Source organism: Pan paniscus, chromosome 17, assembly GCF_029289425.2.
Source record: "Pan paniscus chromosome 17, NHGRI_mPanPan1-v2.0_pri, whole genome shotgun sequence".
In the NCBI taxonomy this organism is placed as follows: domain Eukaryota; kingdom Metazoa; phylum Chordata; class Mammalia; order Primates; family Hominidae; genus Pan; species Pan paniscus.
The window spans coordinates 44556725-44581291 of NC_073266.2; the positions used below are offsets into that span (position 1 = coordinate 44556725).

Consider the following 24567-nt stretch of genomic DNA (forward strand, 5'->3'; position numbering starts at 1 on the left):
AAATGTAACAACCCAAAGGGTCCCCAAAGTCAAAACTGAATAAATGAATATTTAAGAAATCCAGATGCTAAAAATACACCTGAGATCTCATTTTCTTCTTAATCAGAAATTGCTTCAGGGAAGAAGGCTCTTTACCTTCTGGAATCCAACATGAGCCAAGTTAACTTGGCATCCTGGCAGAAATCAAGGATAACCTGATTCTTGCCAGTTGTAAACAGAGAGCATGAAATTTAAATTTCAGAGATACAGAGGGAAAAAGCTGCCTACCTGTTGCTGTGAATGAACAAAGACTTATGCTATTTAAATATCAATGGGTAGTGCCAGAGTAAAATTTGAATATGTTTGGATGATTTCAAATGCATACCTGCTTTTACAAGCTCAATCTAGTTGAGGCAAAAACACTTCAAAAGGACCAGAAACAGAATTAAAACCCATTACATTTTCCCATTACCACTAGTTTTCCATTTAAGCACACCACCATTTTTCCATCAATTCTTGATTGCTCATAACTCTTCAAACCTCTTCCAAAACTACAGCATCCTGCTTTTTGGATATGGAGTTTCAGGTTGCAGTTACAACTTTTCCCTTAGCTTTAGTTTATTGGACACACCTTTGATTCAAAGCAAACCAGGAGTCTCTACCTAATTTTCTGCCACTGGTTCAGTGAATAGAGTTCTGATTTCTGTTGATTATTGAATTGCTTCTGGGATGGGTCTAAAATGCAGGCACTGACCCTTAATGTCAATCACAAAATTCTGAGTCCAAAATTCTGAAGCAATTTCATTGTTTACAGTATATTTCTGGCAGAGTGATAATAAGCAGCCTGATTGCTTTATGGATTTGTCTCTCTCCCGAGCAAACTTAAAAGAAGGCTTAGTAAAACCTACATTGGTTTATTGAGTGTATGAAAGCTGGCTGCTACTCGGTTTATTCCTGTTACTAGACATTCTTTGGCTTTATACATCTGAAAAGAATTTTCAAATTGAGGATTTTTTCTTTGTGCTACTAAATACGTCTTTCTTAGCTAATTATTATGTGATGGGTCATATAGAAAGCAATGAGAACATATTATGATGAAATCATTCCAATTTTTAAGTATATTTCATATGATAAGAAATGTAAAACTGTGAGAGCCCTAATTTATACAAACTAGCTATTCACATTAAATTAGTTATAAAAGTAATTTGAAAGCTGTTCATAAGACCATGAAATATGTAAGTATTTATGTCTATTGTTTTTCATTTGCAAACAAGTATTAATTGAGACTTTGCCCATATGGTACCTAATAAACATTCTGGAATTCTACATTTATCATTCTGATGTTTTTCTTAAGAGTACTTTTAGGCATTTTCTACCAGTACTGGGCTCAGAACACAGCCCCAGCATGGGAAGCTGGGGAGTTTCCTTCTGTATTGGTTTCTCTCTAAATAAATTTGAACCATTTTTGATATTAACTTTTCCCCTTCTCAATTTTTTTAAGAATTAATGAGAAAAATTCTTCATCAAGATTCTTGCTAAAGAGATTCATACTAAATATGTAGCCAGCAGCCACCCACATATCAGTTAAATGTCAATGGGAAAGAAGAAAATGGCATCTGTACAGGATATATTTTGTTCTTTCTCTGAGACGGAGCCAAACAAATGGGAAGCTTCCTGAGAAGATAGCCGTCAATGTCACTAATGTTATCTCTGCCTCCATATTCTTTTTTGTCGGCTTTTAAAAATCACAAGTACTTTAGACAACAACTTTCTACTGTGGGTCACATAGACAGGCTACCCAAGTGAGTTTCAATATTCTCCAAAACAAAGGAAGTGTAAAAGGGTAACATGGAGAAAATAAGAGAAATAAGGAGTCTGGGTAACAGAATGAAAGTTTGATAACTAATCTGAATAGTAAATTGTATTTATTACAGAAAAAAACAAAATTATATTACACTAAAATTTAGCTACCTTTTCAGTAAAATACCCCATGATAAAGAAGTTTTGCAAAAGCATGTTGCTCTGACAGAGTACAATCATGCACTTTTCGCTCCATGAAATCAGATGATGGATTCTCACAGACATTCTGATAAAAAACATCATTTTCATGGTTACGGAAGTTTGGAGGTTGATACATGTGCCTCTGACTAAGAGAGAAGGCATACACCTGTATTTAGTTTCCAAGATTTCTAACTTGATATTTTCAAATTGAGTTAACAAAATCCTACCAGTTGTGGCCAAGGAACACATATGTTAGGCACAGGGGATGCAATGGTACAATGTTCCCCCAGTGCCGCCATCACAGATCTTATGGTCTAGTGGGTTGAGGGTGATAAGGATGATATTAAACAACACTTTAAATCTACCCTCCTGAGGGCTTCAACTGGGAAGAAAAGAGAGCACAAGGGAGAGGCAACTTAACCATCTGAGTAACAGGAACTGTTTGAGAGGCACCTGCAGAGGCCTAGGATTGAGAGATCTGATGGTCAGTTGAGAAACTGAAAATTTAGGACAGCTGGAGGTTTAGGGCAATGTGAGCAATGTGGCCAGAAATGAACCTAAAGAGTTAGGCAGAGGCCACATCATGAAGGGTTTTGATAGCCCGAGTATGGAGTTGAGGTTTGTCCCGAGAGCCACTGGGGAGACATGAAGAGCTTCAAGCAGGAGGATAATCAGGCTTCAAGCAGGACAATGAGGCTCAGTGAGGACAATGGGATGGTGACAGGGCAAGGTCATGGGATGGGGAGGAAGGCTGCTTTAGGGGCTGCAGCAGCAACCTCAGAAAAGGATAATTGTGACATAGACTGAAGCAGTAGTAATGGGATAGAGAGAAGTAGACACACTTGGGAGTAGCTACAAAGATCTTTCTGGATAACATGTAGGTGCAGGCAGAGAGGAAGGAAGAGGAAACTGGAGGCATCATACATGGCAACAGTCTTAGGTGGAGCAATTGCACCACTACTGAATCGGAGTATTCTGGAGGAAGTATAGACTTTGGAGAGAAATTATGACTTTAGCTCAATTACTGAGTTTAAGGGGTCTGGAGGCATTCAAGTATAGATGCCCAGGGAACAAATGGCACTACAGAGACTTGCAAGGGATCAAATTTCTGTGTATGGGATCACACAGGGAATCCAAGTAGAGTGAGATGAAAGAGAATAAGGGTAGAACTCTGAAGAACATCAATATCTAAGGGATGAGAAAAGGAAATAAAGTAGTCTGAAGAGCAAACTGAGAGTGCAGCCAGACAGCAGTAAGAAAACTGGAAAGGCCTGTCTTCATGGACATCAAGGGAAAGTGGCATGAAGTGGACATCACCAGTATCTAATGCTGCACAGAACTCAAAAGAGGAGGACTGAAAAGGACTTATTGGATTTAATGGTGGGAAGGTGGTTGCGGAGAAAAGGACCAGTGGTTGATAGGGGCAGACTCCAGTAAGAAAGGTGAGGGTGAGGATGGTCATACAGTGGAGATAGTTATGACACAAAATTATTCAAAGAAGTTAAAGAGGAGGGAAGGAATAAATTGGGGGGAATAGGGAAAATATGGTTGAAAGAATTAGATATTTGAGTTGTGCTTTATTTTTAGACAGAAGAGATTGAACTGTGTATAATTACAGAAACGACAAAGCAATACAGAAAGAGACGATGATACAGAAGAGAATACATAGACGATGGGCAAGACCACTGAGGAGGCAGAAGCCCTTGGGAGCCAGATGTGAGTAGAAGAATAAGGAGGAGGAGGAGGAAGTAGCTGAGAGGGGAGCCAGGCATGAAGGTGGAAATAAGTGAGTCTATGTCTTGGTAGCAGGAAGCTCTGGGAGTTTTCTTTGATACTAGCCATCTCTTTTCTGTGACGACAGAGGAGAGGTGATCTGCAGTGACATGGGGAGGAGACGTGTTTGGAGTGTCAAGGAGAAAGTAACATAAAAGCTGCCTCTCTAGAAAACAGGAGAGAAAAAGCTCAGTAGAGAACTTAGGACTGCCAAGCAACATTAAGGACTCATCAATTTATCCTGGTACCAATCCATCTTGTGTAATTTTCTGTCACAATCTACAGTTGCCATATATGAAAACAGACACCCTGGCTGATCTTGGGGATGAAACCATGAAATATAGTATTTTGTGATACATTGGTTATGAGGCTTCTTCATGACCCGAGCAAAACACACCCACAAAAAGATTCCAAAATCATTTTTATTTTATTTATTTATTTTTTGAGATGGAGTCTTGCTCTGTCACCCAGGCTGGAGTGCAGTGGCGCGATCTTGGCTCACTGCAACCTCCGCCTCCCAGGTTCAAGCAATGCTCCTGCCTCAGCCTCCTGAGTAACAGGGACTACAGGCAAGTGCCATGACGCCCGGCTAATTTTTGTATTTTTAGTAGAGACGGGGTTTCACCATATTGGCCAGGCTGGTCTCGAACTCCTGACCCCATGATCCACCCGCCTCGGCCTCCCAAAGTGCTGGGATTATAGGCATGAGCCACCGTGCCCGGCCCCAAATCATTAAGTGAATCCAGGAACAGTAAATTTTTTCTCAAACACTCTGAACCTAGCAAAACGGAGAAGATTGGCCAGTCCATATATCTACTTAACTAGTAGCAAGATACTACTCCATTAATGTGATAATCATTGGTTAAATGATTTTTGGGTTATACATTAAATTCCTATGTGACTGTGTAGTATGATTAGTGACCCAAAAGTTGTTTAATTCTTGGAAACTGGCAAAATGAAGTATCTAGAATTGCAATGCTCACAAATGGACCTAGAAGGTAGTGACTACACCAAAGATCTGACACATTGTGAATCATGGATAAACTGTTGGCTGCTCTGTCTTTTTGGAATCTCTCCTCCATTTCTTTCCATTGAATTCCTTTTTGGGGTCTCCTATGTTCTAGGCCCTGTGGTCCTAACCCTCATGGGGCTTTCAGTAGGGAAGGAGGCAGGCACAATGGCAAATGTTTAAAACCCAGGCAGAATCATGCAGTAAGAAATGAAGCTAAAAGGTTGAGAAATAGTAGAGGAAAGTGAATTGATTAATTTTATCTGTTGGATTAGCACACACACACAAAATGTACTTTCAAGTTTCTGTATAAAACACGATAAAACTTTTAGCATTCTGTGACTTAGGGAAAAATAACAGACAGAACACTTAATGAAAACTAAGTTTCTTCTTTCATTTAAAAATGATCCTTATTTTATTTTCAAGTTTTATACTTCTTTGGTCTGTGATGAATTAGAGAAACTGTGCAACTTGCCACCAAACCTCTTTATTGCCTTAATTGCTTGGTTGATTTTTATTTTTTATTTTTTTATTTTTATTTTTATTTTTAGATAGTGTTGCTCTGTCACCCAGGCTGGCGTGCAGTGCAGTGCAGTGCAGTGAAGTGGCGTGATCATAGCTCACTGAAACTGCCACCTCCCAAGTTCAAGCAATTCTCCTGCCCCAGTCACCCATGTAGATGGGATTACAGATGTTCATCATCATGCCCAGATAATGTTTGTATTTTTAGTAGAGATGGAGTTTCACCATGTTGCCCAGGCTGGTCTCGAACTCCTGACCTCAAATGTTCCATCAGCCTCGGCCTCCCAAAGTGCTGGGATTACAGATGTGAGCCACTGCATGACCCTTGGTTTATTCTTGAAAAGAATACCTCAGTTTGAAAATAAAACCTCAGTGAATTGTTCCAAAGACATTGGTTCTGTACTTCTGAACTTTCTCTTGAAGTCTGGGGCTGGTACAGTAGTAAGTTCTCAGCAGACAGATTTTCAGCTGGAGAACAGAAACCATATTCTTGCTCCTTGTGGTGCATCTAGTTGCTAAACTTCCTAATTCTAGGTTTTGGAAAAGCTATGTTCAAACCAGTTTGGGAAATGAGCCAATAATTCCAAAGGATCTTGAGCCCTCTTGGATCTCAAGAAGGCAGGAAAGAAGAAGGCAAAGGTGGAGGAGGGGAAGGGAAAAAATCAGCATGGAAAAACAATTAGCAGGAATTCTGTTTTAGTTCCAGTTTTGTTACCTACTGGCTATGCAAATTTAAGCTTTTCGGTTGTTTCTCTGTAAAAGGAGGAGGCTGGGACTAGATGGTGCTTTGACATTTAAAGGAGTTTATTTCTATTAGGAAAATTACGTAGTTTGGACTAGGTAGTATTACATTACTGAATCAATACTTGCTAACAGGACTTAACTTGCTGACTGCCATGAATTATTTAGTAAGTGAGGTCTTTACACTCATACTCAAAGTCCACACTAATGACCTAGTAATTATTTTAATCGATTTTCAATGAACTGTGAAATACTCTGTTGGCATACCAATAAAGTAAGAAACACTGAGAGCAGATTCTGTGTCTTATATTTATATCTTTCTGCTATAATTCTGAATAGCAATCAGTGTATCCAAAAAAATAGTTCTGTGTATGTTTTATTAGAATTATCATTGAATACTTCTACTGTTTTAAGAAACCCTAATTTGGATTCATGTGAGCCGAGGAATAGATATGATATGGAAGCATAGAATTTTGAAGCTGACAGGATTTTGGAGAATACGCAATTCAGCCCCTTATAGCAGCTTTCAAACATATAAACAAAGAGATTATACAATGATATTCTTAGCAGAATTATGTGTGAGAGTCAAAAGTTAGAAACAACTTTAATGTGCATCAGTTGGAGAATGTATATATAAATTACAGCTTATTCATATAATGAAATATTAGTTAGCAGTTAGGTAAATGACTGAGAGCTATATATATCAATGCAAATAAATCTCAAAAACCTACTGTTGAAAGAAAAAGCAAGTTGCTAAAGGGTATATACAGATAGATACCTTTCATATAAGGCTACAAATATGAAAATGGAATACATGCATGTGTTAAAAATTATAGAGACATACAGGAATGTGGTAATAAACATCAAATTTAGGATGGGGTTACCTCAGGAAGGCAAGAAAGAAGGTACGAAAATGAGAGAAGAAAAGAAACCATAATGTACACAGACTTACCAATTTGTTCAAAGACACAAAGCAGGTTAGAAGTGAGTATCCTAGAGAATACTTTTCACTACAAACTACTAACTGGAGCATTAAATACGAATCCATTTTGGAGAGCTTCTAAGACTTATTTGTTAATATCTCTGTAAACTTAAAATAAAATCCTACGTTCCCCACCGACTAAATAGACCCCCTCCTGGCCCAGGGGACCCCAGAGAAACCTTAAATAACTGAGTTCCTGGCCAAGCGTGGTGGCTCACACCTGTAATCTCAGCACTTTGGGAGGATGAGGCAGGTGGATCACCTGAGGTCAGGAGTTCGAGACCAGCCTGGCCAACATGGTGAAACCCCATCTCTAATAAAAATACAGAAAATTAGCTGGGCATGGTGGCGCATGCCTGTACTTCCAGCTACTTGGGTGGCTGAGGCAGGAGAATTGCTTGAACCTGGGAGGCAGAGATTGCAGTGAGCTGAGATCGCACTATTGCACTCCAACCTGGGCAACATGAGCAAAACTCCGTATCAAAAAACAAAACAGAACAAAAAAACCAAAACTGAGTTCCTGGCTATGATGAGAAACAAGGTCAGACATGATTTGTTATGCTCTCCCCACCACTTTCGGAGTTTAGACACAACTGATCATCATTAATGTTAAAATCGAGATCATAAGTCTGACACAACAGACTTTTTGTGGCAATAGGTAACAAATTATAATAAGACCTAAGGCCATGAAAGGCAAGGGTGAAGTCACACCTGCAGGCCATTAATCTTGCTACACAGCATCCCTATTTTAATTTAAAACATTCCTTTCTGCGAATCCAAATTTTACACAGAGTCTTACTGCTTCAACCAATTGTAAGTTAAAGAATCTTTGAATCCATTTTTAACCTATAAGCCCTCACTTCAAGATACCCTGCATTTTCTGGGCCAACCAATGTATACCTTTCATGTATTAATTTATGTCTTTGCCTGTAATGCCCACCTCCCTAAAATGTATAAAACCAAACCGTCATCCAACTGCCTTGGGGCCACTTACTAAAGGCATCTTGGGTTTGTGTTTACCCTGGGCTCTGGTCACTTATATTGGCTTGGAATAACCCTCTTTAAAATATTTCACAGTGATTAGTTTTTTCAATTAACATCTCCTTTAGACACAAAATGACAGTCACATAAAATTTAACATTGTAAGAGACTTTAAAAAGTTATCTTCTATAATTCCTCATTCAGGTTTTGACTTTTCTTCACAACATGTCAGCTAAATGATGATCCACTGTTTTATTCAAACAAAATACTGTATTGCAAAAGGAAAAATAAACTGCAGATAACACATTTCTGACCTCAACGAAGACATTTCAGGATATCCCTGGAGAAAATCTGCACCCCACCCCAAACCAAGCAATTTAACTTCTGAAAAATCGAGTTAAACACCAGCTTCACTTGTCTTCCTTAGCTTAGGTGCTTAGTTTTGGGGTGAATTCACTCATACAGCAAAGACTTACTGAGCATCTACTATGTGCCAGGCACCATGCTCAGTTGTAGGGCACAGGAGTGAACAAGGCAGTACCTTGGGGTTTGTGGTGTAAAATGAATTAAAAACAGTGAAGAAGGATTGCTCTGCGCCATCCTCTGCTTTACCCTCTACTCTAAGAGGTAGAGAAAATGGGGTCCATTATGAGGCCCCTCTGAAATTCAGTAAGCCTTCTCTGAGACAGATGAGTGCTCACCGTGGGTAGGAAAGAAAATTAAGAAAGAGTAGGAATAGTGTTAGGTCTGGGAGTGAACGGATCAAGGGACCCCAACATTTGCTGGGGCTCCCTTTATATAACTCTGCTTCTTTCTTCCTGTCTGCTTTTCTTCTTTCTCTTGCTCTAAGCCTAGAATCTTCAGCTGCTCTGGTCCACCTGGTAGAAAACAGCTGAACAAGCTTCTGAGCTTTGCATCAGACAGTCCAGGTACTCAGCCTATATTCCAAGTCTCAAAAGCCAGAATGCCCAGAAAGGGAATCACTGGTCAGGCTTGGATTAGCCTCCCATGCCCTGGATGATAAATTTACTGTGCTCATCATGTGTGGTACACTAGGAATAACAGGTCTAGCATTGGCCAGGTACGTGCCAACAGAACTAATGAAGGGTTACATTGTCATATGGCAGTTCCTGGTACCACTTCGTAGATAGCAAGTGCATCATTGTTTATATGTGCTCAAAACATGTTGGGAGAACAAACACATTCAATATATTACTAGATGTTAAACATCTATGTTGATGGGATTGACTCTGTTGCAAAGCTTGGCTGCTGCATGTTATTCAGGTTCAGAAGACTTTAAGCAATTTGACATCCATGACTCCTTCACTTCTGGGGTATCGGGCAAAAGCAGGGGACAGCACATAAGAATACAAGAGACTCAAAAAGCTAGGGCAGAGAGGTAAGACAGAGCCCACAGAGTTGAGTTGTAATTGGCTGAGTGAATAGGGTTGCTGGGGTACATGGCAAGGTGAGGACTGAAATGTGCATCTGGAAGCAGGGGCAGCTGTGGGACACTGGTGACCAAAATACAAGTTTCCTGCCCTCAGGAAGCCTCCATTTTACTGGGAGATGCAGAGCATATGTAAGCAAACAAAAGGAATTATTACAAATTGAGATCAGTGCCATGAAGTAAATTTTAAAAAACAATGAAACAGCTGCAGAGAGAGAAAACTTCCACTTTACATAGGATGTTTGGGGAAGGTGATATTGAAGCTGTACCCTGAAGGATTCAGAAAAGTCAGCCATGGAAATGGCCAAGGAAATGTGCTCCAGGAAGAGGGAACAGCCCTGACATGAGAATAATCACATAATGGGAAGACAAGGTGTGGCGCTGTCCAGAAGTGGGCAGCAGGAGCATGTGCTCGTTTGATTAAAAAAATTGTTTGCCACACTTACAGATATAGGAGAAAGTAATTCAAATCAGTGACTTTTTAAAGAAAAGCAATTTTATTTCCCTGAGTATATGATTGACAGTAAACATAAAGTCCTTCTATGTAAAAAATGGCTTTGTTCTAGTTCAGGTATACAGAGATAACCTGAAAGAAAATACAATTTCAAAACAGCAACATCGCAATCAGGATGAACGGCCTGGTTTTTGGAGGAAAAGAACAGACTCTCATCAGAGAGGTTCAGGGGAAAAGAATTATATCAGTCCAGTCTAGAAACAAAACTTTATATGCCAAAAATATGCTTCAGTGTAGAGAGAGAAAGTGTACTTAGTTTGAAAAAAAAGCAAGATGAAGTCTCCTTAGAAACACCAGATGCACAGACCAGAATCAATTATCTGAGAAAAAGCAATAAGGTGGCTTTACTTTGCCTGAAATCGGAAGCTTGCAGTGACTACTTTTCATTTTCATACAAAGTGGGAGGGTTGAAATACAACCAGGACTACTGATGTTTATAGTGCTTAAACAAAACAAAACAAAACAAAAACTAGTACAAGTCACCATCTATTCTGGCCAACTTGCCACTGCAAGTAGCATGCAGGATTTGAATAGAACCTTGACCTACCAAAAGGTCATATCACTGACCAAAAAAGAGTATTTTCAGGCAAAATATGTTCAGGACCAGGGTCCTACAGAGCATGGATTGGTGACAATAAGTTTTTAAAAGGTGGGGTTATATTTATATAATTCTCTTATAGGCTAGCAATGATAATTCATAGCTAAATTATTGACCTTAGATGTTAATGCTGAATCCCAAATTCAGACATTGTACTTATTTGACATAAATCAGAAAAAAACTGGTAAAAGTCAGAAAAAAAAATCTAACTAGAAGTATACAAGAAAAATTTAAAAAGTTTCTGAGTTCTGGGGAGATAGAAAACAAAAAATTTCAGTTAGACAGAGACAATTACATCAAGACATCTATGGTACACTATGCTGGCTATAGTTAGTAACAATATATTATACTGTATATTTTCAAATTGCTAAGAGAGGAGATTTTAAGTGTTTTTTACCACAAAAAAATTAGTATGTGAGAGTATGCATATATTAAGTGGCTTGATTTGACTGTTCTGCAAGGTGTACATGTATTAAGACATCATGTTGTGTACCATAAGTGTATACAATTTTTCCTTGTCAATTAAAAAAATTTAAAAATAACACAAAACAAGGGATAAAAAAATGCTTTAAAAGGAAGGGAAGCAGTAGTGAACCGTTTTATATTGGGAACAAATACTTGTTTGGGAAGAGTATATTTTTCTGTCTGATTCCTTGGCTGGGTCAGCTGATCCACACTGCAGTAATATTTTCTGGGTTTAGAAATAATTTCACTTTGTTGGTCTCACTTTATTGTTCAACTTTTTATAGCTTGAAGCCTGTCTTGGTGAAAATGGAGACCTCAGACATAATGTTATTTACAGTCTTTCTCCTCTTCTGTCAGCTTAATAAGAGTATTACAGTGACCACTCTTTTTTCTTCTAGTGCATGCCTTGTAGATGAGTGAGAGGTAAGAGGAAGTGCCAATAAATCAGCCAAAGTCAGTACCTCTGGGTCAGTGGTTCATAACCTTGACTGAATATTAAAATCACCTGGGGAGATTTTAAAAATCCCCGTATCAGGGCCGCACTCCCAGCCTGGCAAATTAGCATCTCTGGGGAGGAGGCCAGGAACCAAAATCAACATGTCAGGGTGTGGACCAAGGCACGTGTTCCTTAAAACGTCTGGTCTTTCTCAAGCAGCTGGTGAGAACCACTGATCTAACTGTGCTTTTCTCACTTTACCATGTGCAGCAACCACCTGAGATTCTTATTAAAATGCAGATTCCCATGCAGCAGACCTGTGTGGGTGCTGAGGGTCTGCAATTCTAACAAGTCTCACGTGACGCTGTTGCTTCTGCTGCTTTCCACATTTTGGGTACAGAGACTCTGGATCAGGGGTTCTCAAAATATAATCCCTGGATCTGCAGCATCAGGGTCCACAGAAATCTTGTTGGAAATGCAAATTCTTGGGCCTCATCCCAGATCTAGTAAATCAGTAACTCTGGGGGTGGAACCCAACAGTCTGTTTTAACCAAACCTTAAGGGGATGCTGATGTACACTGAAGTTTGAGAACAACTATTGGATTGGATAATATTTTTGAGTTTACTTGAGTGTTAGGCTTTTGAGGGGCAAGAAAGGAAGATACCATAGTTTATCCAGAGCAATGGAGAAGGTTTACTTGTGGAAATGAGATCAGGCTTCACAGGAACCCAGGAAAGGTTGCACAACCAGGAAACACGTGATGACCTACTGTGGCACAGCGAGGCATCCCAGGAATGTGGTGTGGTCTGGAAGCACGGAGTGTCATTCTGCACCTGGAGTGACTGCCCAGGCTGCCCACTGCCTGGCCAGTGCACTGTGTCTTTCTCTAGTGCCTTCTCTTAGCATGACTCTACAATGCTCACCATCTCTGCACACTGCAGGGTGGCTTAGTTGGAGTCCTAGAATGAGGCGGCTTGAATCAGACTTCGGGTTTCTTATTTGCTTAGCCTCAGTTTTCTTGTCTTGAAAAATGGGAATACTAATGGTACCCATCTCAGACTTGTTGTGGGATTAAATGAGATAGTGGGTGTGATGTGTTTAGAGCATCGCCTGGGACCCAATAACTGCTAAACTATAACGCTGCCATTCTTGTCTACAAAAAGCTTTTTTTATACAGTTTTTAAAGAAGTTTCTGAGTTTTAAGTAAACATGTAAAATTGTTACCAATAAATAGCTAAAAAAGTATTGGTCCTAGATAGAAATGCTTAGAAGTTATTTGGACAGATTGTTGTAATGTAGGCTACATTGAGGAAATGGTTTCAGTTTGGAATGGCTCAAACTAAACTTGACTCTGAAAAATCTCAGGAAAATATATAATGTAAACTATTAGATGCAATCTGTATTGATTTTTACTGCTTTGTATGTTTTAAAATATGTGCATATAACTCTTCATTACTTGATAGAAAATGTTGTTACATATGAGTATTTCTAACACAAGTTATGTGCTCTCTCTCCATACAGAGTTCATAAAATAGGAAAGGATACAGACAATTAATAAGTCAACAAATAATTAAGGAGTCAATTGCTGATTGTGATAATTTTTCTGAAGAAAATGAATAAGAAGGAGAGATTGATTTATACATATAATGAATATATAATTTATTATTTATATTGACTCATAATTGATTATATTGATTTATATGCATAATTATATAATCTGTATATATTGATTTATTTATATATATGTGTGTGTGTGTGTGTGTATATATATAGAAAGAGAGAGAGAGAAAGAGGCACTGATTGACTGTGGGGGTGATCAAAGGAGGTGACATCTGAGCCAAGCCCTGACAGGTGAGAGGACAGAAGGGATCCCAGGCTCCTGAAACTGAGCACATCCAGTCAGCAAAGGGCTTGGTTTAGCAGAGGAAGAGAGGCAGCTCCAGAAGCATGGTGAGTGAATGGAGAATGAGGCTGAGGAGGCAGGCAGTGGCTACAGCTCACACAGCTGTGGGCTCTGGGGAGAAGTTTTTGTTAAAGGAAATGAAATATGATTGAAAAATTTTAAACATGGGAGTGATATAATCCAATTTGTATTTTTAAAAAATGGGTGGATTCAAGAGGATCTTTGAATTCTTATCTAAAGCTGAGATGGTGACTCTGTTGTTAGAGGGTCTCAAAGCTGTCTTACAGCACATACGAAACAGTTATACACCATGACTTTTGGTATGAGTTCCATTTAGCAGTAAGATTCTAACTAGACAAATAGTGCCAATTACAAACTTAAACAGTAGCTGGGGGGAAAAATAAACAACAAGCCATTCTTGTGATTTACCCTAACCAGCCCTCATCACTGCTGCATCATACCCATAGCTCCCTGCTCTCCTCTGGTCCTCTGGGTCCTCTGCACGCTTTCACCTGCCCAGCCTCCACTCCCCTCCTTCTAGCGCTTCTATCTGGTCAGCAATTCTATCCCTGACAACTGACTGTGCTGCTTCTCCTGCCTGCAACTCATTAGTTTGTCCCATAATGGAGGGCCTGTCTCTTTTCTGTCACAAAGGACTCCTCCTTTTGTCCCAATGGCTTGGCCTGGACTCAGGACCATTTTCTCCCTTACAATTCATTTGACTGCACTCTCCTTGAGAAAAAGGATTATATCTGGCTCACTATTACATGCCTGTATTCACCATGGTGCTCAGCACATCCAATTGTTAAGTCTTCAAGAAATACTGCTGGATGAGTGATTGCTCTGCCCATGGAGGCAGCTTGTATGGACACGAGATACCCCTGGACAATGACCTCTCTCTATGCACTCAATCCTATCCTTCTCCTGCCAGCTTCTACATTAGGAACCAGAATGGCTCTGTGCCAATTAGCTTCTCCCAACTAATTTAACCAAAGTTGGATCTAAGCCTTCATTTTTTTTTTAAACCTTAATCAGTCAAGGAACAAGCTTGGGCACAATTGAATTTTCCTGAATTGTGGCTGAGTTTTAATTGTGGCAACTCAGAAAAAGCAAGTTTGCAGATGTTCTGCGTCATTTCCAGGATAATAATAACAGCTCACGTTCATTGTGCATTACTGTTTGCCAGGCACCATGCTGAGTGCTTTGCAAGCATTGTCTCCTTTAATCTTCACTGCAACCCTCTGTGAAAAATATGACTATCCTCATTTTACAGATAAGGAAACTGAGGCTTAGAGAGGCAAAGAAATTTGCCCAGGGTTACAAAGCTAACAAACAGGAGATCTGAGATTTTTCAAGATCCTTCTGAATGAAAAACTTGTACCTGTAACAACTACGAAAAACAAAAACTAAAATAAAATTTGTGATAACATATCAACATACTGCAAATTAGCACTAGGAAATGGATAAATTAATGGATAGTGATATTGAAAAAGTAGATGGTATTATGGAACTCTATTGCATAATTGGATAGATTTTAATTTCTCTGTCATACAGCTTCTCTTTACTTCCAAAAAATCTGTTTTCATAATCCTTTACCAGTATATCAGAGCATATTTCAGATTTTTTGGATTCTAAAGTATTTTATTTTAATACGAAAAACCCAAGAAAACCAGGGAGGCTTAGAAAATAGTCCATATCTTAGATTTGAAAAGCCTCAAATAAAAAACATGAAGAAAACCTAAGAATTCTCATATATAACTGAAATATATGTGTGATCAAAGCCATTTAGATTTTAAAACCAGCATTACTTATAGAAAGTCTCAGGAACCAAACCAGCTCATCTTTCAAAGTTTCTTTGAGTGACAGTTCTAAAGTGTCCAAAAGACAGATTTTCCATTTTTTTAAACTTAACATCAAAGCACATATTCATATATTTATTTATTTAAAAAGAGATTGCCTTTAAAAATGCCTAGTGCTCCTGATGTTATTTGAAACACACACACACATATATATATATAAAAAATAAATGTCTGCCTACCTAGAAAACTGCAGAATTTCAACTCACAGCACTAACCTAGTATAAGGCAGAACTTCAGATGGAAGTCTTCTTAAAGAATATTACAGTTTTTCTTCAGAGAAATAGTTATCTACAGGACTCTTGACTTTTACATTTATGCTTTTTGTCATGAGTAGTTTATGAAACATTACATAATTCATTTAAAATATATCAAGAATCAGGGAAAGCACTTCTATCAAAATTACAAATAAAATTTAAGAGAATAAGTGGTAAGTGTTTTACCAGTCTTAACCAAGGAAAATAATTTTCCAACACTTGGGAAAATTATGAACTCAAGTTAAGATTTAAGCTTGTAGAAGAAGTTACACATCTGTATGTCATTTAATTTACCAATTTCAGTGATTTTAAAACATCTGTACTGATACTACTGCATTTATAATTATATGCCTACATAATCCAGTGTTTTGGTTAGGAGACTCTTTTAGGGATTCCGACAATTAGGAAAACCTAGGTATGGGTTACACTTCAAAAACTTGTAGCTTTATAGCTACAGGTTAAGTCATTTAAACTTTCTGAGTCTCCCTTGCTTCATCTGTGCTATAGAGAAATAATAATATTCACCTTTTTCCTTCATGGAAGTGATACACTGAGCAGAGGCGTGGACCTCGTAGCAGTACAACCTGGGTTCAAATCCAGGCTTTCCCCTCTGCAGCAAGGCCATGCAAAGCCTTGGATACGCCCCTTATCCCTCTGGAGTCTCATTTTCCTCATCTGTAAATTTAGAATAATACTCACCTAGTAAGATATGAGGATTACAGAAAATTTATGTAAACATTTGGCACTTATTAAGCTCTCCATAAATGGTAGCTATTAATGCTTATGGACACATTTGGTAAACTACATTTTATATGTATGGTATTATTAACCTGTTTCCTTAGATATATAATTTCTTAGTGACAGACTAAACACATTTCTGCAAAAAAGTAGTCTATACATATGAATATATTTTCCCTTAAGTATTAAAATCTTGCTGTGATAGTCTTTTTGTGAAATTTGTTATGAGACCATGATATGAGCAAAACTCAAAATAATGAGATCTTTTTCTTTCTTCTTCCTTTGCTGTATTTCAGTCTATAGTCTTCAGTGAATTTTCAATCCATTCATTCATTCATTCATTCATTCAACAAAAACTTACTGAAGGCTTACTATGTTACAGGATCTATGCTAAGGGTTATATTTCAGGAGGAATTAGCCTATATATTTTACTACAGGTGGTTTCATTAAATATGATGTTATTATGATAAATTATTTCAGTAGTATAGAAAAGTTAGCATAATAGTTTATGTAAACTGTAAAGGGAATTAAGAATATATTTTGACAATATGTTACATATTCTTTAGAAAATCATTATATGCAACCTCTTTTCACAAAGGTTACTATATAAATTAAATACATCAAAAGTGTTGTCCAGGGGCAGTGGCTTACGCCTGTAATCCCAATCCCAGAATTTTGGGAGGCCAAGGCAGGTGGATCACTTGAGCTCAGGAGTTCAAGACGAGCCTGGGCGGGGCACAGTGCCTCACGCCTGTAATCCCAGCATTTTGGGAGGCCTAGGCGAGTGGATCACGAGGTCAGGAGATCGAGACCATCCTGGCTAATATGGTGAAACCCTGTCTCTACTAAAAATTCAAAAAAAAGAAATTAGCCGGGCGTGGTGGCGGGCGCCTGTAGTCCCAGCTACTTGGGAGGCTGAGGCAGGAGAATGGCGTGAACCCAGCAGGCGGAGCTTGCAGTGAGCTGAGATCGCGCCACTGCACTCCAGCCTAGGCGACTGAGCAAGACTCTGTCTCAAAAACAAACAAACAACAAAAAAAAAGACCAGCCTGGTCAACATGGTGAAACCCCGTCTCTACAAAAAATACAAAAATTAGCCAGGTGCAGTGGTTTGTGCCTGTAGACCCAGCTACTTGGGAGGCTGAGGCAGAAGAATCGCTTGAACCTGGGAGGCAGAGGTTGCAGTGAGCCAAGATCATGCTATCGCTCTCCAGCCTGGGCGACAGGAGTAAAATCCTGTCTCAAAAAAAAAAAAAAAAAAAAAAAAAAAAGTAGGAGGATAAACCAAAGAAAGGAATTTAAAAATGGAAACAATTTTAAAAATAATCATAGTTGTAACTCAGTATTAAATTGTCTTTTGGAGAAGATTCTTAAGGGTTTTATATCTAGAATAACTTAAAAAAAAAAAAAAAAGACAATGGGCCACAACTGGAGACAATCAAAAAATCATTCTTCTGTTTTTACTTGATTATCCTTAACAGTCATAAGCCATAGTCTATTTCTACCAATGGAAACCATCAGAACTTCACAAGATCTGTATGTATACATTTCTATGATATTCTAAGTTTTTTACTTTAATAATACTATATCATTATAAATATAATCATTTTTAACAGTAATTGAATGCCTCCAATGGGCAGCAATTGCAAATTGAAAGACAAAAGTACAAGATGAGCACAGCAGGGATCAGTAAACTATTGCCTGTGGACCAAATCTGGCCCACCAGCTGTTTTTGTAAATAAAGTTTTATTGGAACACAGCCTGTTCCATTTGTTTACATGTAACCTATGGCTGCTTCTTGATATATTAGCAGAATTGAGTAGTTGTGATAGAGATGGTATGGCCTGCAAAGAGTAAAACATTTATGATCTAGTCCTTTATAGAAAAGATTTGCCAACCCCTCCTTTATAATAAAGGTATTAAATGATATTTATACCAATTTTGAATATCAACATAAATTAAGACGGAATTAAAGGAGAGGCTGCTGTAAATTCAGCGCCTTTTAGGCTTATGCCTGATGCTCCACGGACAGATAAGAAGTAGGATAAATGCTATACTTTTGGAGACAAATTCTCTACAAGCAGTTCTTGCTGGACTGTGGGAGCACTGCTATTCCCCACTGAGATAACAAAAATTTCCATTTTTAAGCCACCAAACAAATGCCTACCAGAGTTGTATAATTTTCCTTCCTTTTAGGAGCTGGGAATTTTATCTTATGACTCATTTTTTGTTGTTGAAAATACTGTGATTCTTAATATATTAATAAGCATCACAACTAATTTAATTTAAAATAGCTATTATTGTTAGAATTAAAATAGAAGAAAAAGCACATGTGTTACCTGTATGTTGTTCTTCAATCCAGACTTGCAAATACATGAAGAGGAGTAGCCCAGCTACTCCAAATATCAGCACAGAGAGGAAGACTTGTTTGGGGTTCATGACCATTTCAGATGGCTGCATTTCTCCTTATTTCAGAATCTGAAGACCACATGATTTGTTTTCCCGTAAAACTACAGTCTTTTCTTGTTCTCTAAGGGCCCAATTCCATAAAGTAACCTAGAATTTTAAAAAGAAATCTACATTGTACATTTCTGCTAATATTAATTCTCAAATACGGCATAAATATTCAGTATCTCAACAACGCTGAAGACTTAATGTGCACACTAATGCTCTGAAGACAGAAAAGACTGTAGTAGGTGTTCCTAGAATGGCAATTTTCTATTGCATACTTTTATCTTATCTAAGGAATGTATTATCCTACAGTTAATAAGTAACATCCTAACATTTAGTTAGGCAAAGTCTGGCCAGACTTAAGTCCTCCTGTATTGTAAAGTGTAAAGTAAGGTTTGGGATACCTTAAAATAATTGCAAGTAGGAAGAATAACAGAATGGGTTGTTAAAGGACGGGTTTTGAAAAACATGTTTGTAGAATGTAAGGAAAAATCACCTCCTGTCTTAAGAATATATAAAGTTCAAAAATTGAAGGTGTAATATCATTTTTCTCTCATATAAAGTAACAGATTTCTCCAATTTAAAGACCACATTTAAAATCCTTCAGAGGCATAAAAAGATAAATAATAAAAGGTCAGGGTTCAAGGACCCCTCCCACAATAACATGAAATTACTGAAATCTACCTCAGATTACAGAAATCTACCTCAGTAATAAAGAGCTATTTTATTTTTAAAAAAATACTGAAAAGATTTTCTTTTAGAACAATCTCGTTTAATATAACCTTAACCTTTTATTTTTTTAAAAAAAATTGCATCCTTTTTTGAGAATCTGATGAAAATGTGAGCCCTCTCTTTAGAAAAGTATAATCACATACAAAATCTTACATAAAATGCCAAAGTGTTCATGTACCTTCACTGAAACCCACATTAAGAATCCCTGTTCCCCAGTGAGAACACGTGGATGCAGGGAGGGGAACATCACACACCAGGGCCTCTTGGGGATGGGGGGCAAGGGGAGGGAGAGCATTAGGACAAATACCTAATGTATGCGGAGCTTAAATCCTAGATGATGGGTTGATAGGTGCAGCAAACCACCATGGCACATGTATACCTATGTAACAAACCTGCACGTTCTGCACATGTATCCCGGAACTTAAAGTAAAATAAAATAAAAATAAAAATAAAAATAGAAAAAACAAACAAACAAAAAGAATCCCTGTTCCCAATGAACTGCCACACAAGTATGCAGTAACCCGCGTGGTGAGCTCACCTAGTTAGCAGCCCGGCTAATGGGGCCAAGGTCACTGCTTTGTATCTAACGCTGGCCAGAAACCCTGGCTCAGTTCCTTGGCCACAGAACACAACCCCTCTGGGTGAGCCGAATAAATGTTTCTTCAATGTGAAGATATCATGCACATTGCTGCATCAAAAAGTTATCTCTTCTATTCCATTGCCTCAAAATATTTGAGGAGAGTCTTTGATGGAAAATATTGATTTTGCCTGTTTGAGAGGTGTTTTATGGGGTGCCAGTTAAAAGTTAAAAACTGCTGTGGGAAATTGCTTGTCTGGTTAAAGGATAATATTTAGGTATTCTTGGCAAAACCAATTTTCAGGGCTGGCGAGGTGGCTCATGCCTGTAATCCTAACACTTTGGAAGGCTGAGGCAGGAGGACTGCTTGACCTCAAGAGTTCAAGACCAACCTGAGCAGCATGGTGAAACCCTGTCTCTACAAAAAATAAAATAGATTTTAAAATTAGCCCAGCGTGGTGCCATGGGCCTCTAGTCCCAGATACTGGAAAGCCTGAGGTAGGAGGATCACTTGAGCCCAGAATGGTGGAGGCTGCAGTGAGCCATGATCAGGCCACTGCGCTTCAGCCTAGGCAACAGAGCGAGACCCTGTCTCAAATAAATAAATAAATAAATAAAAAACAAAAACAAAAAAACTGTAGCTGATATCCAATGATACCACATTTAACTTTGTGGTGATAGAATTCCTCATCTCTTAAAGGAGCTCAAAAAGTGACCTCAGAAATCAGAACAAGAGATGACTCAATGGGAGCCCTCCTGTCAACCCTGCATTTCTACAGTCTTTAAGGCTGGCTGGCATTTCCCTTGAGCCTGAAAGGTTGTGGCTGCAGTGAGCTGTGACTGTGCCAATGTACTCCACCCTGGGCAACACAGCAAGATCGTGTCTCAAAAAAAATACAAAATAAAAAACCAATTCTCAAACAAATGAGCTTCAAAGATAATGTAAGAGCTCAGAATTAGAAGTGAATGTATTAAGTAATTAGAATGATTTCTTGATTAGAAAAAAAAACCCACCAAATAGTTAAAAGTTCTTATGCAAAATGAGAAAAATATCATGTCATGAATACTTCTTTTCCGTTTGTTTGTTTGTTTGTTTGTTTTGTTTATTATTTTTTTGTGGTGGAGTCTTGCTCTGTCACCCAGGCTGGAGTGCAGTGCCGCAATCTTGGCTCACCGCAACCTCCACCTCCTAGGTTCAAGCGATTTTCCTGCCTCAGCCTCCCAAGTAGCTAGAATTAGCTGAGCCACGCCCAGCTAATTTTTGTATTTTTAGTAGAGACTCAGTTTCACCATGTTGGCCAGGCTGGTCTTGAACTCCTGACCTCAGGCAATCCTCCCGCCTCAGCCTCTCAAAGTGCTGGGATTACAGGCGTGAGCCACTGCCCCTGGCCTGAATAGTTATTTTTCTTTATATTTTAACTCTGACCTGGAAGGGGCCAGGGTAAGAGCTGTTTGTCAGCACTACCTAAGATGCTTTCTCAAATCCAGTTCTCTGAGTTCTCTGAGGAAGGGGCAACTGTTTAACATTTCACTAGTGCTTTTGAGGATTTCAGACATTTCCTTGATTCAGGTAGTAAAGAAAGTTTTAAATAAGTAGAAGAGCCGAGAGTATTATCATACTGCTTATTTGATGGGTGATACTTTGCTCTTATACTGAATCTAAACTAAAATATTATGGGCTTCCAAACATATGTAACAACAGTTCCCGAGGGAGACTTGCAATTTGAGGTGTTCCAAATTGAATCCCTCAAGGGAAGCTATGAAATGAAGCCAGCTTTCTCTTCTCTTGATGCTGCCATTAAACAATGAACAGACATAATTCCTGGGTACATAAGAAGATTCAGATAGGAGGAAACCAGTTAAACAAAATCTAGTACTAACAAAGAAATAGTTGTTTACAAGAAGAAAGAGACTTTTACAATCTGTCTACATAATTAAAACTTATCTCAGAAGAGAAAAGGCTAGAAGAAAACTCATAAATCCAAGCAGAGCCACGAACCTGTGGGAACGGTGGGAGTAAGAGCCAAAAGGAGTACTCCTCGGGGGTTTGCAGAGGAAAATTATTACCTACGATGCTGGAAAAAGATTAAGAATTTGCCCTTCCTTTCTTCAGGAGATGTTACTATCCTCTGACATATCCTCCTGGGTGAGAAAGCAGTAGAAAACCCATAATTGTTATTATGGCAGATGTGAGTAGGATTGAGTGATTAAAGCCACAAGGCAGAAAGGCAATCTGGTGTAAAATGGAGAGATATGTTTGATTTTCTCCCATCTCAGTCCATTAACCCAACGTTGGCGTTAGGAAATGGCTCTCATTAAACAAAGGTGAGGTGGTAGGAGCAGCAGGATTGCTTTAAGCAAACCTGAAGGTCAGCTGTGATGGGAAAACACACCTATTTGGAGATCATATATCTATCTCCAAGCCTGCGGAAAAAGTGCAGACTACTGGAGATTGAAATTACTTGGAATAATGCTGCTTTATGTACGAGCATTATACATTTCTACAGCCAAAGGCTTCCTGTATTTTGTACAACTCCTTCTTCTCCCTTCCCATAAACACAATATCTTGAGCCTAAAAGGTACTTAAAAACTTGTTGCATTGAACTGAATTTGGAGCTCCAATAACAAAATACAGGTAATTGATACTTTTTATAGTTGTATTTGTAAATCCTTAGTCCTAATCTCCAAATGAAGAAACATGGAGAAATACTAAAAGATAGGGTCGATGTTTCTTTGTTAAAAATATTTTCATTTGCATATCTTTTTATTTATCTCTAACAATTATGAAAAGAAATATAATTATTTCATTCTGTCATCTCTTTTCCAAAAGTTTAAAAATTATTTTTTTAAATAATTGTGGCTACAAACGGAAGTATTTTGGGACTTAAGTATAGCAATAAATTACTTGCTGAAGGCAATTCACATAAATTAAATTATGAGTTTCCCAGTTTAGCAGACACTTTTTTTTTATTTTTATTTTTTTGAGATGGAGTTTCACTCTTGTTGCCCAGGCTGGAGTGCAATGGTACGATCTCAGCTCACCACAACCTTCACCTCCTGGGTTCAAGGGATTCTCCTGCCTCAGGCTCCCCATTAGCTGTGATTACAGGCATGCACCACCACACCCGGCTGATTTTTTTGTATTTTTAGTAGATACGGGGTTTCTCCGTGTTTGTCAGGCTAGTCTCCAACTCCCAACCTCAGGTGATCCACCTGCCTCGGCCTCCCAAAGTGCTGGGATTACAGGTGTGAGCCACCGCACCCAGCAGACATTTATGATTTTAAGGAAGGAGTGGTGGGGTTTTGGGGAATGTCGGTTTGGACCAAATGATGCAGGCAGTTTAGCAGAAAAGAAACCAGGAGTCGGGGGCTTGCTGTTCCCAGATGAGTGTTGGTAGCCCACTCTTTCTCCCCTCCGGTAGCAGCTACACCATCCTCTATCTCCTTCCCACTCTCTGAGTAAACCGAGACCAGCAGGGATGAACTCCCTCCATTTACTACTAACCCTTACATGTTTACCTTCATTGGTCCACACCCACACATCTTTGCCTCTGTCTCTGAAAAACAGGAGTCCTCACTTTTGCCTCTATCTTTTCCAGGTTCTGGTGAAACGCAACTCAGTCAACACCTCCCCAGTCCGATCTTATCCTCTACGTCTTTTCTCAGTGACTCCTTCCTCTGTAAACCCCTCCAGTGATCACCTAATATGTGTGTGTTTATCTGGACACTATTCTGTTCTATTGATTCAATACTATACTATTTCTTTTTTTTTTTTAACTTTTAAGTTCAGGGATATAAATCCAGATTTGTTAAATAAACTCACGTAACAGGGGTTTGTTGTACAGATTATTTTGTCACCCAGGTATTAAGCCTGGTAATCATTAGTTATATTTCCTGACCCTCTTCATCCTCCCAAATTCCACCCTCTGATAGGCTCCAGTGTCTGTTGTTCTCCTCTATGTGTCCACATGTTCTCATCATTGAGCACCTACTTATAACTGAGAACATGCAGTATTTGGTTTTCTGTTCCTGGGTTAGTTTGCTAAGGATAATGGCCTCTAGCTCCATCCACGTTTCCACAAAGGACATGATCTCATTCCTTTTTATGGCTGCATAGTATTCCATGGTATAGACGTACCACATTTTATTTTTATTTAATTATTTTATTATTATACTTTAAGTTTTAGGGTACATGTGCACAACATGCAGGTTTGTTACATATGTATACATGTGCCATGTTGGTGTGCTGCACCCATTAACTCGTCATTTAGCATTAGGTGTATCTCCTAAAGCTATCCCTCCCCCCTCCCCCCACCCCACAACTGTCCCCCGTGTGTGATGTTCCCCTTCCTGTGTCCATGTGTTCTCATTGTTCAATTCCCATCTATGAGTGAGAACATGTGGTGTTTGGTTTTTTGTCCTTGTGATAGTTTGCTGAGAATGATGGTTTCCAGCTTCATCCATGTCCCTACAAAGGACATGAACTCATCATTTTTTATGGCTGCATAGTATTCCATTGTGTATATGTGCCACATTTTCTTAATCCAGTCTATCAATGTTGGACATTTGGCTTGGTTCCAAGTCTTTGCTATTGTGAATAG

At 38.7% G+C, this 24567-nt stretch overlaps 1 protein-coding gene across 5 annotated transcripts in view; it reads right to left on the bottom strand.

The window, feature by feature from the left end:
* Positions 1–24567, bottom strand: part of CHST9 (carbohydrate sulfotransferase 9) — a 269480-nt gene that overhangs the window by 210044 nt on the left and 34869 nt on the right. For 2 of the 5 annotated variants that reach the window (XM_057300453.1, XM_003830268.4), the window contains exon 2: positions 18546–18762. The exons of 2 other annotated variants lie outside the window; for them this stretch is intronic. In XM_057300453.1, coding sequence (XP_057156436.1) covers positions 18546–18666 — 121 coding nt within the window. In that variant the 5' untranslated portion in view covers positions 18667–18762. Of the gene's footprint in view, positions 1–18545; positions 18763–24567 lie in introns of those variants that run through there. One more of the 5 variants, XM_055102566.2, reaches the window with a different exon arrangement.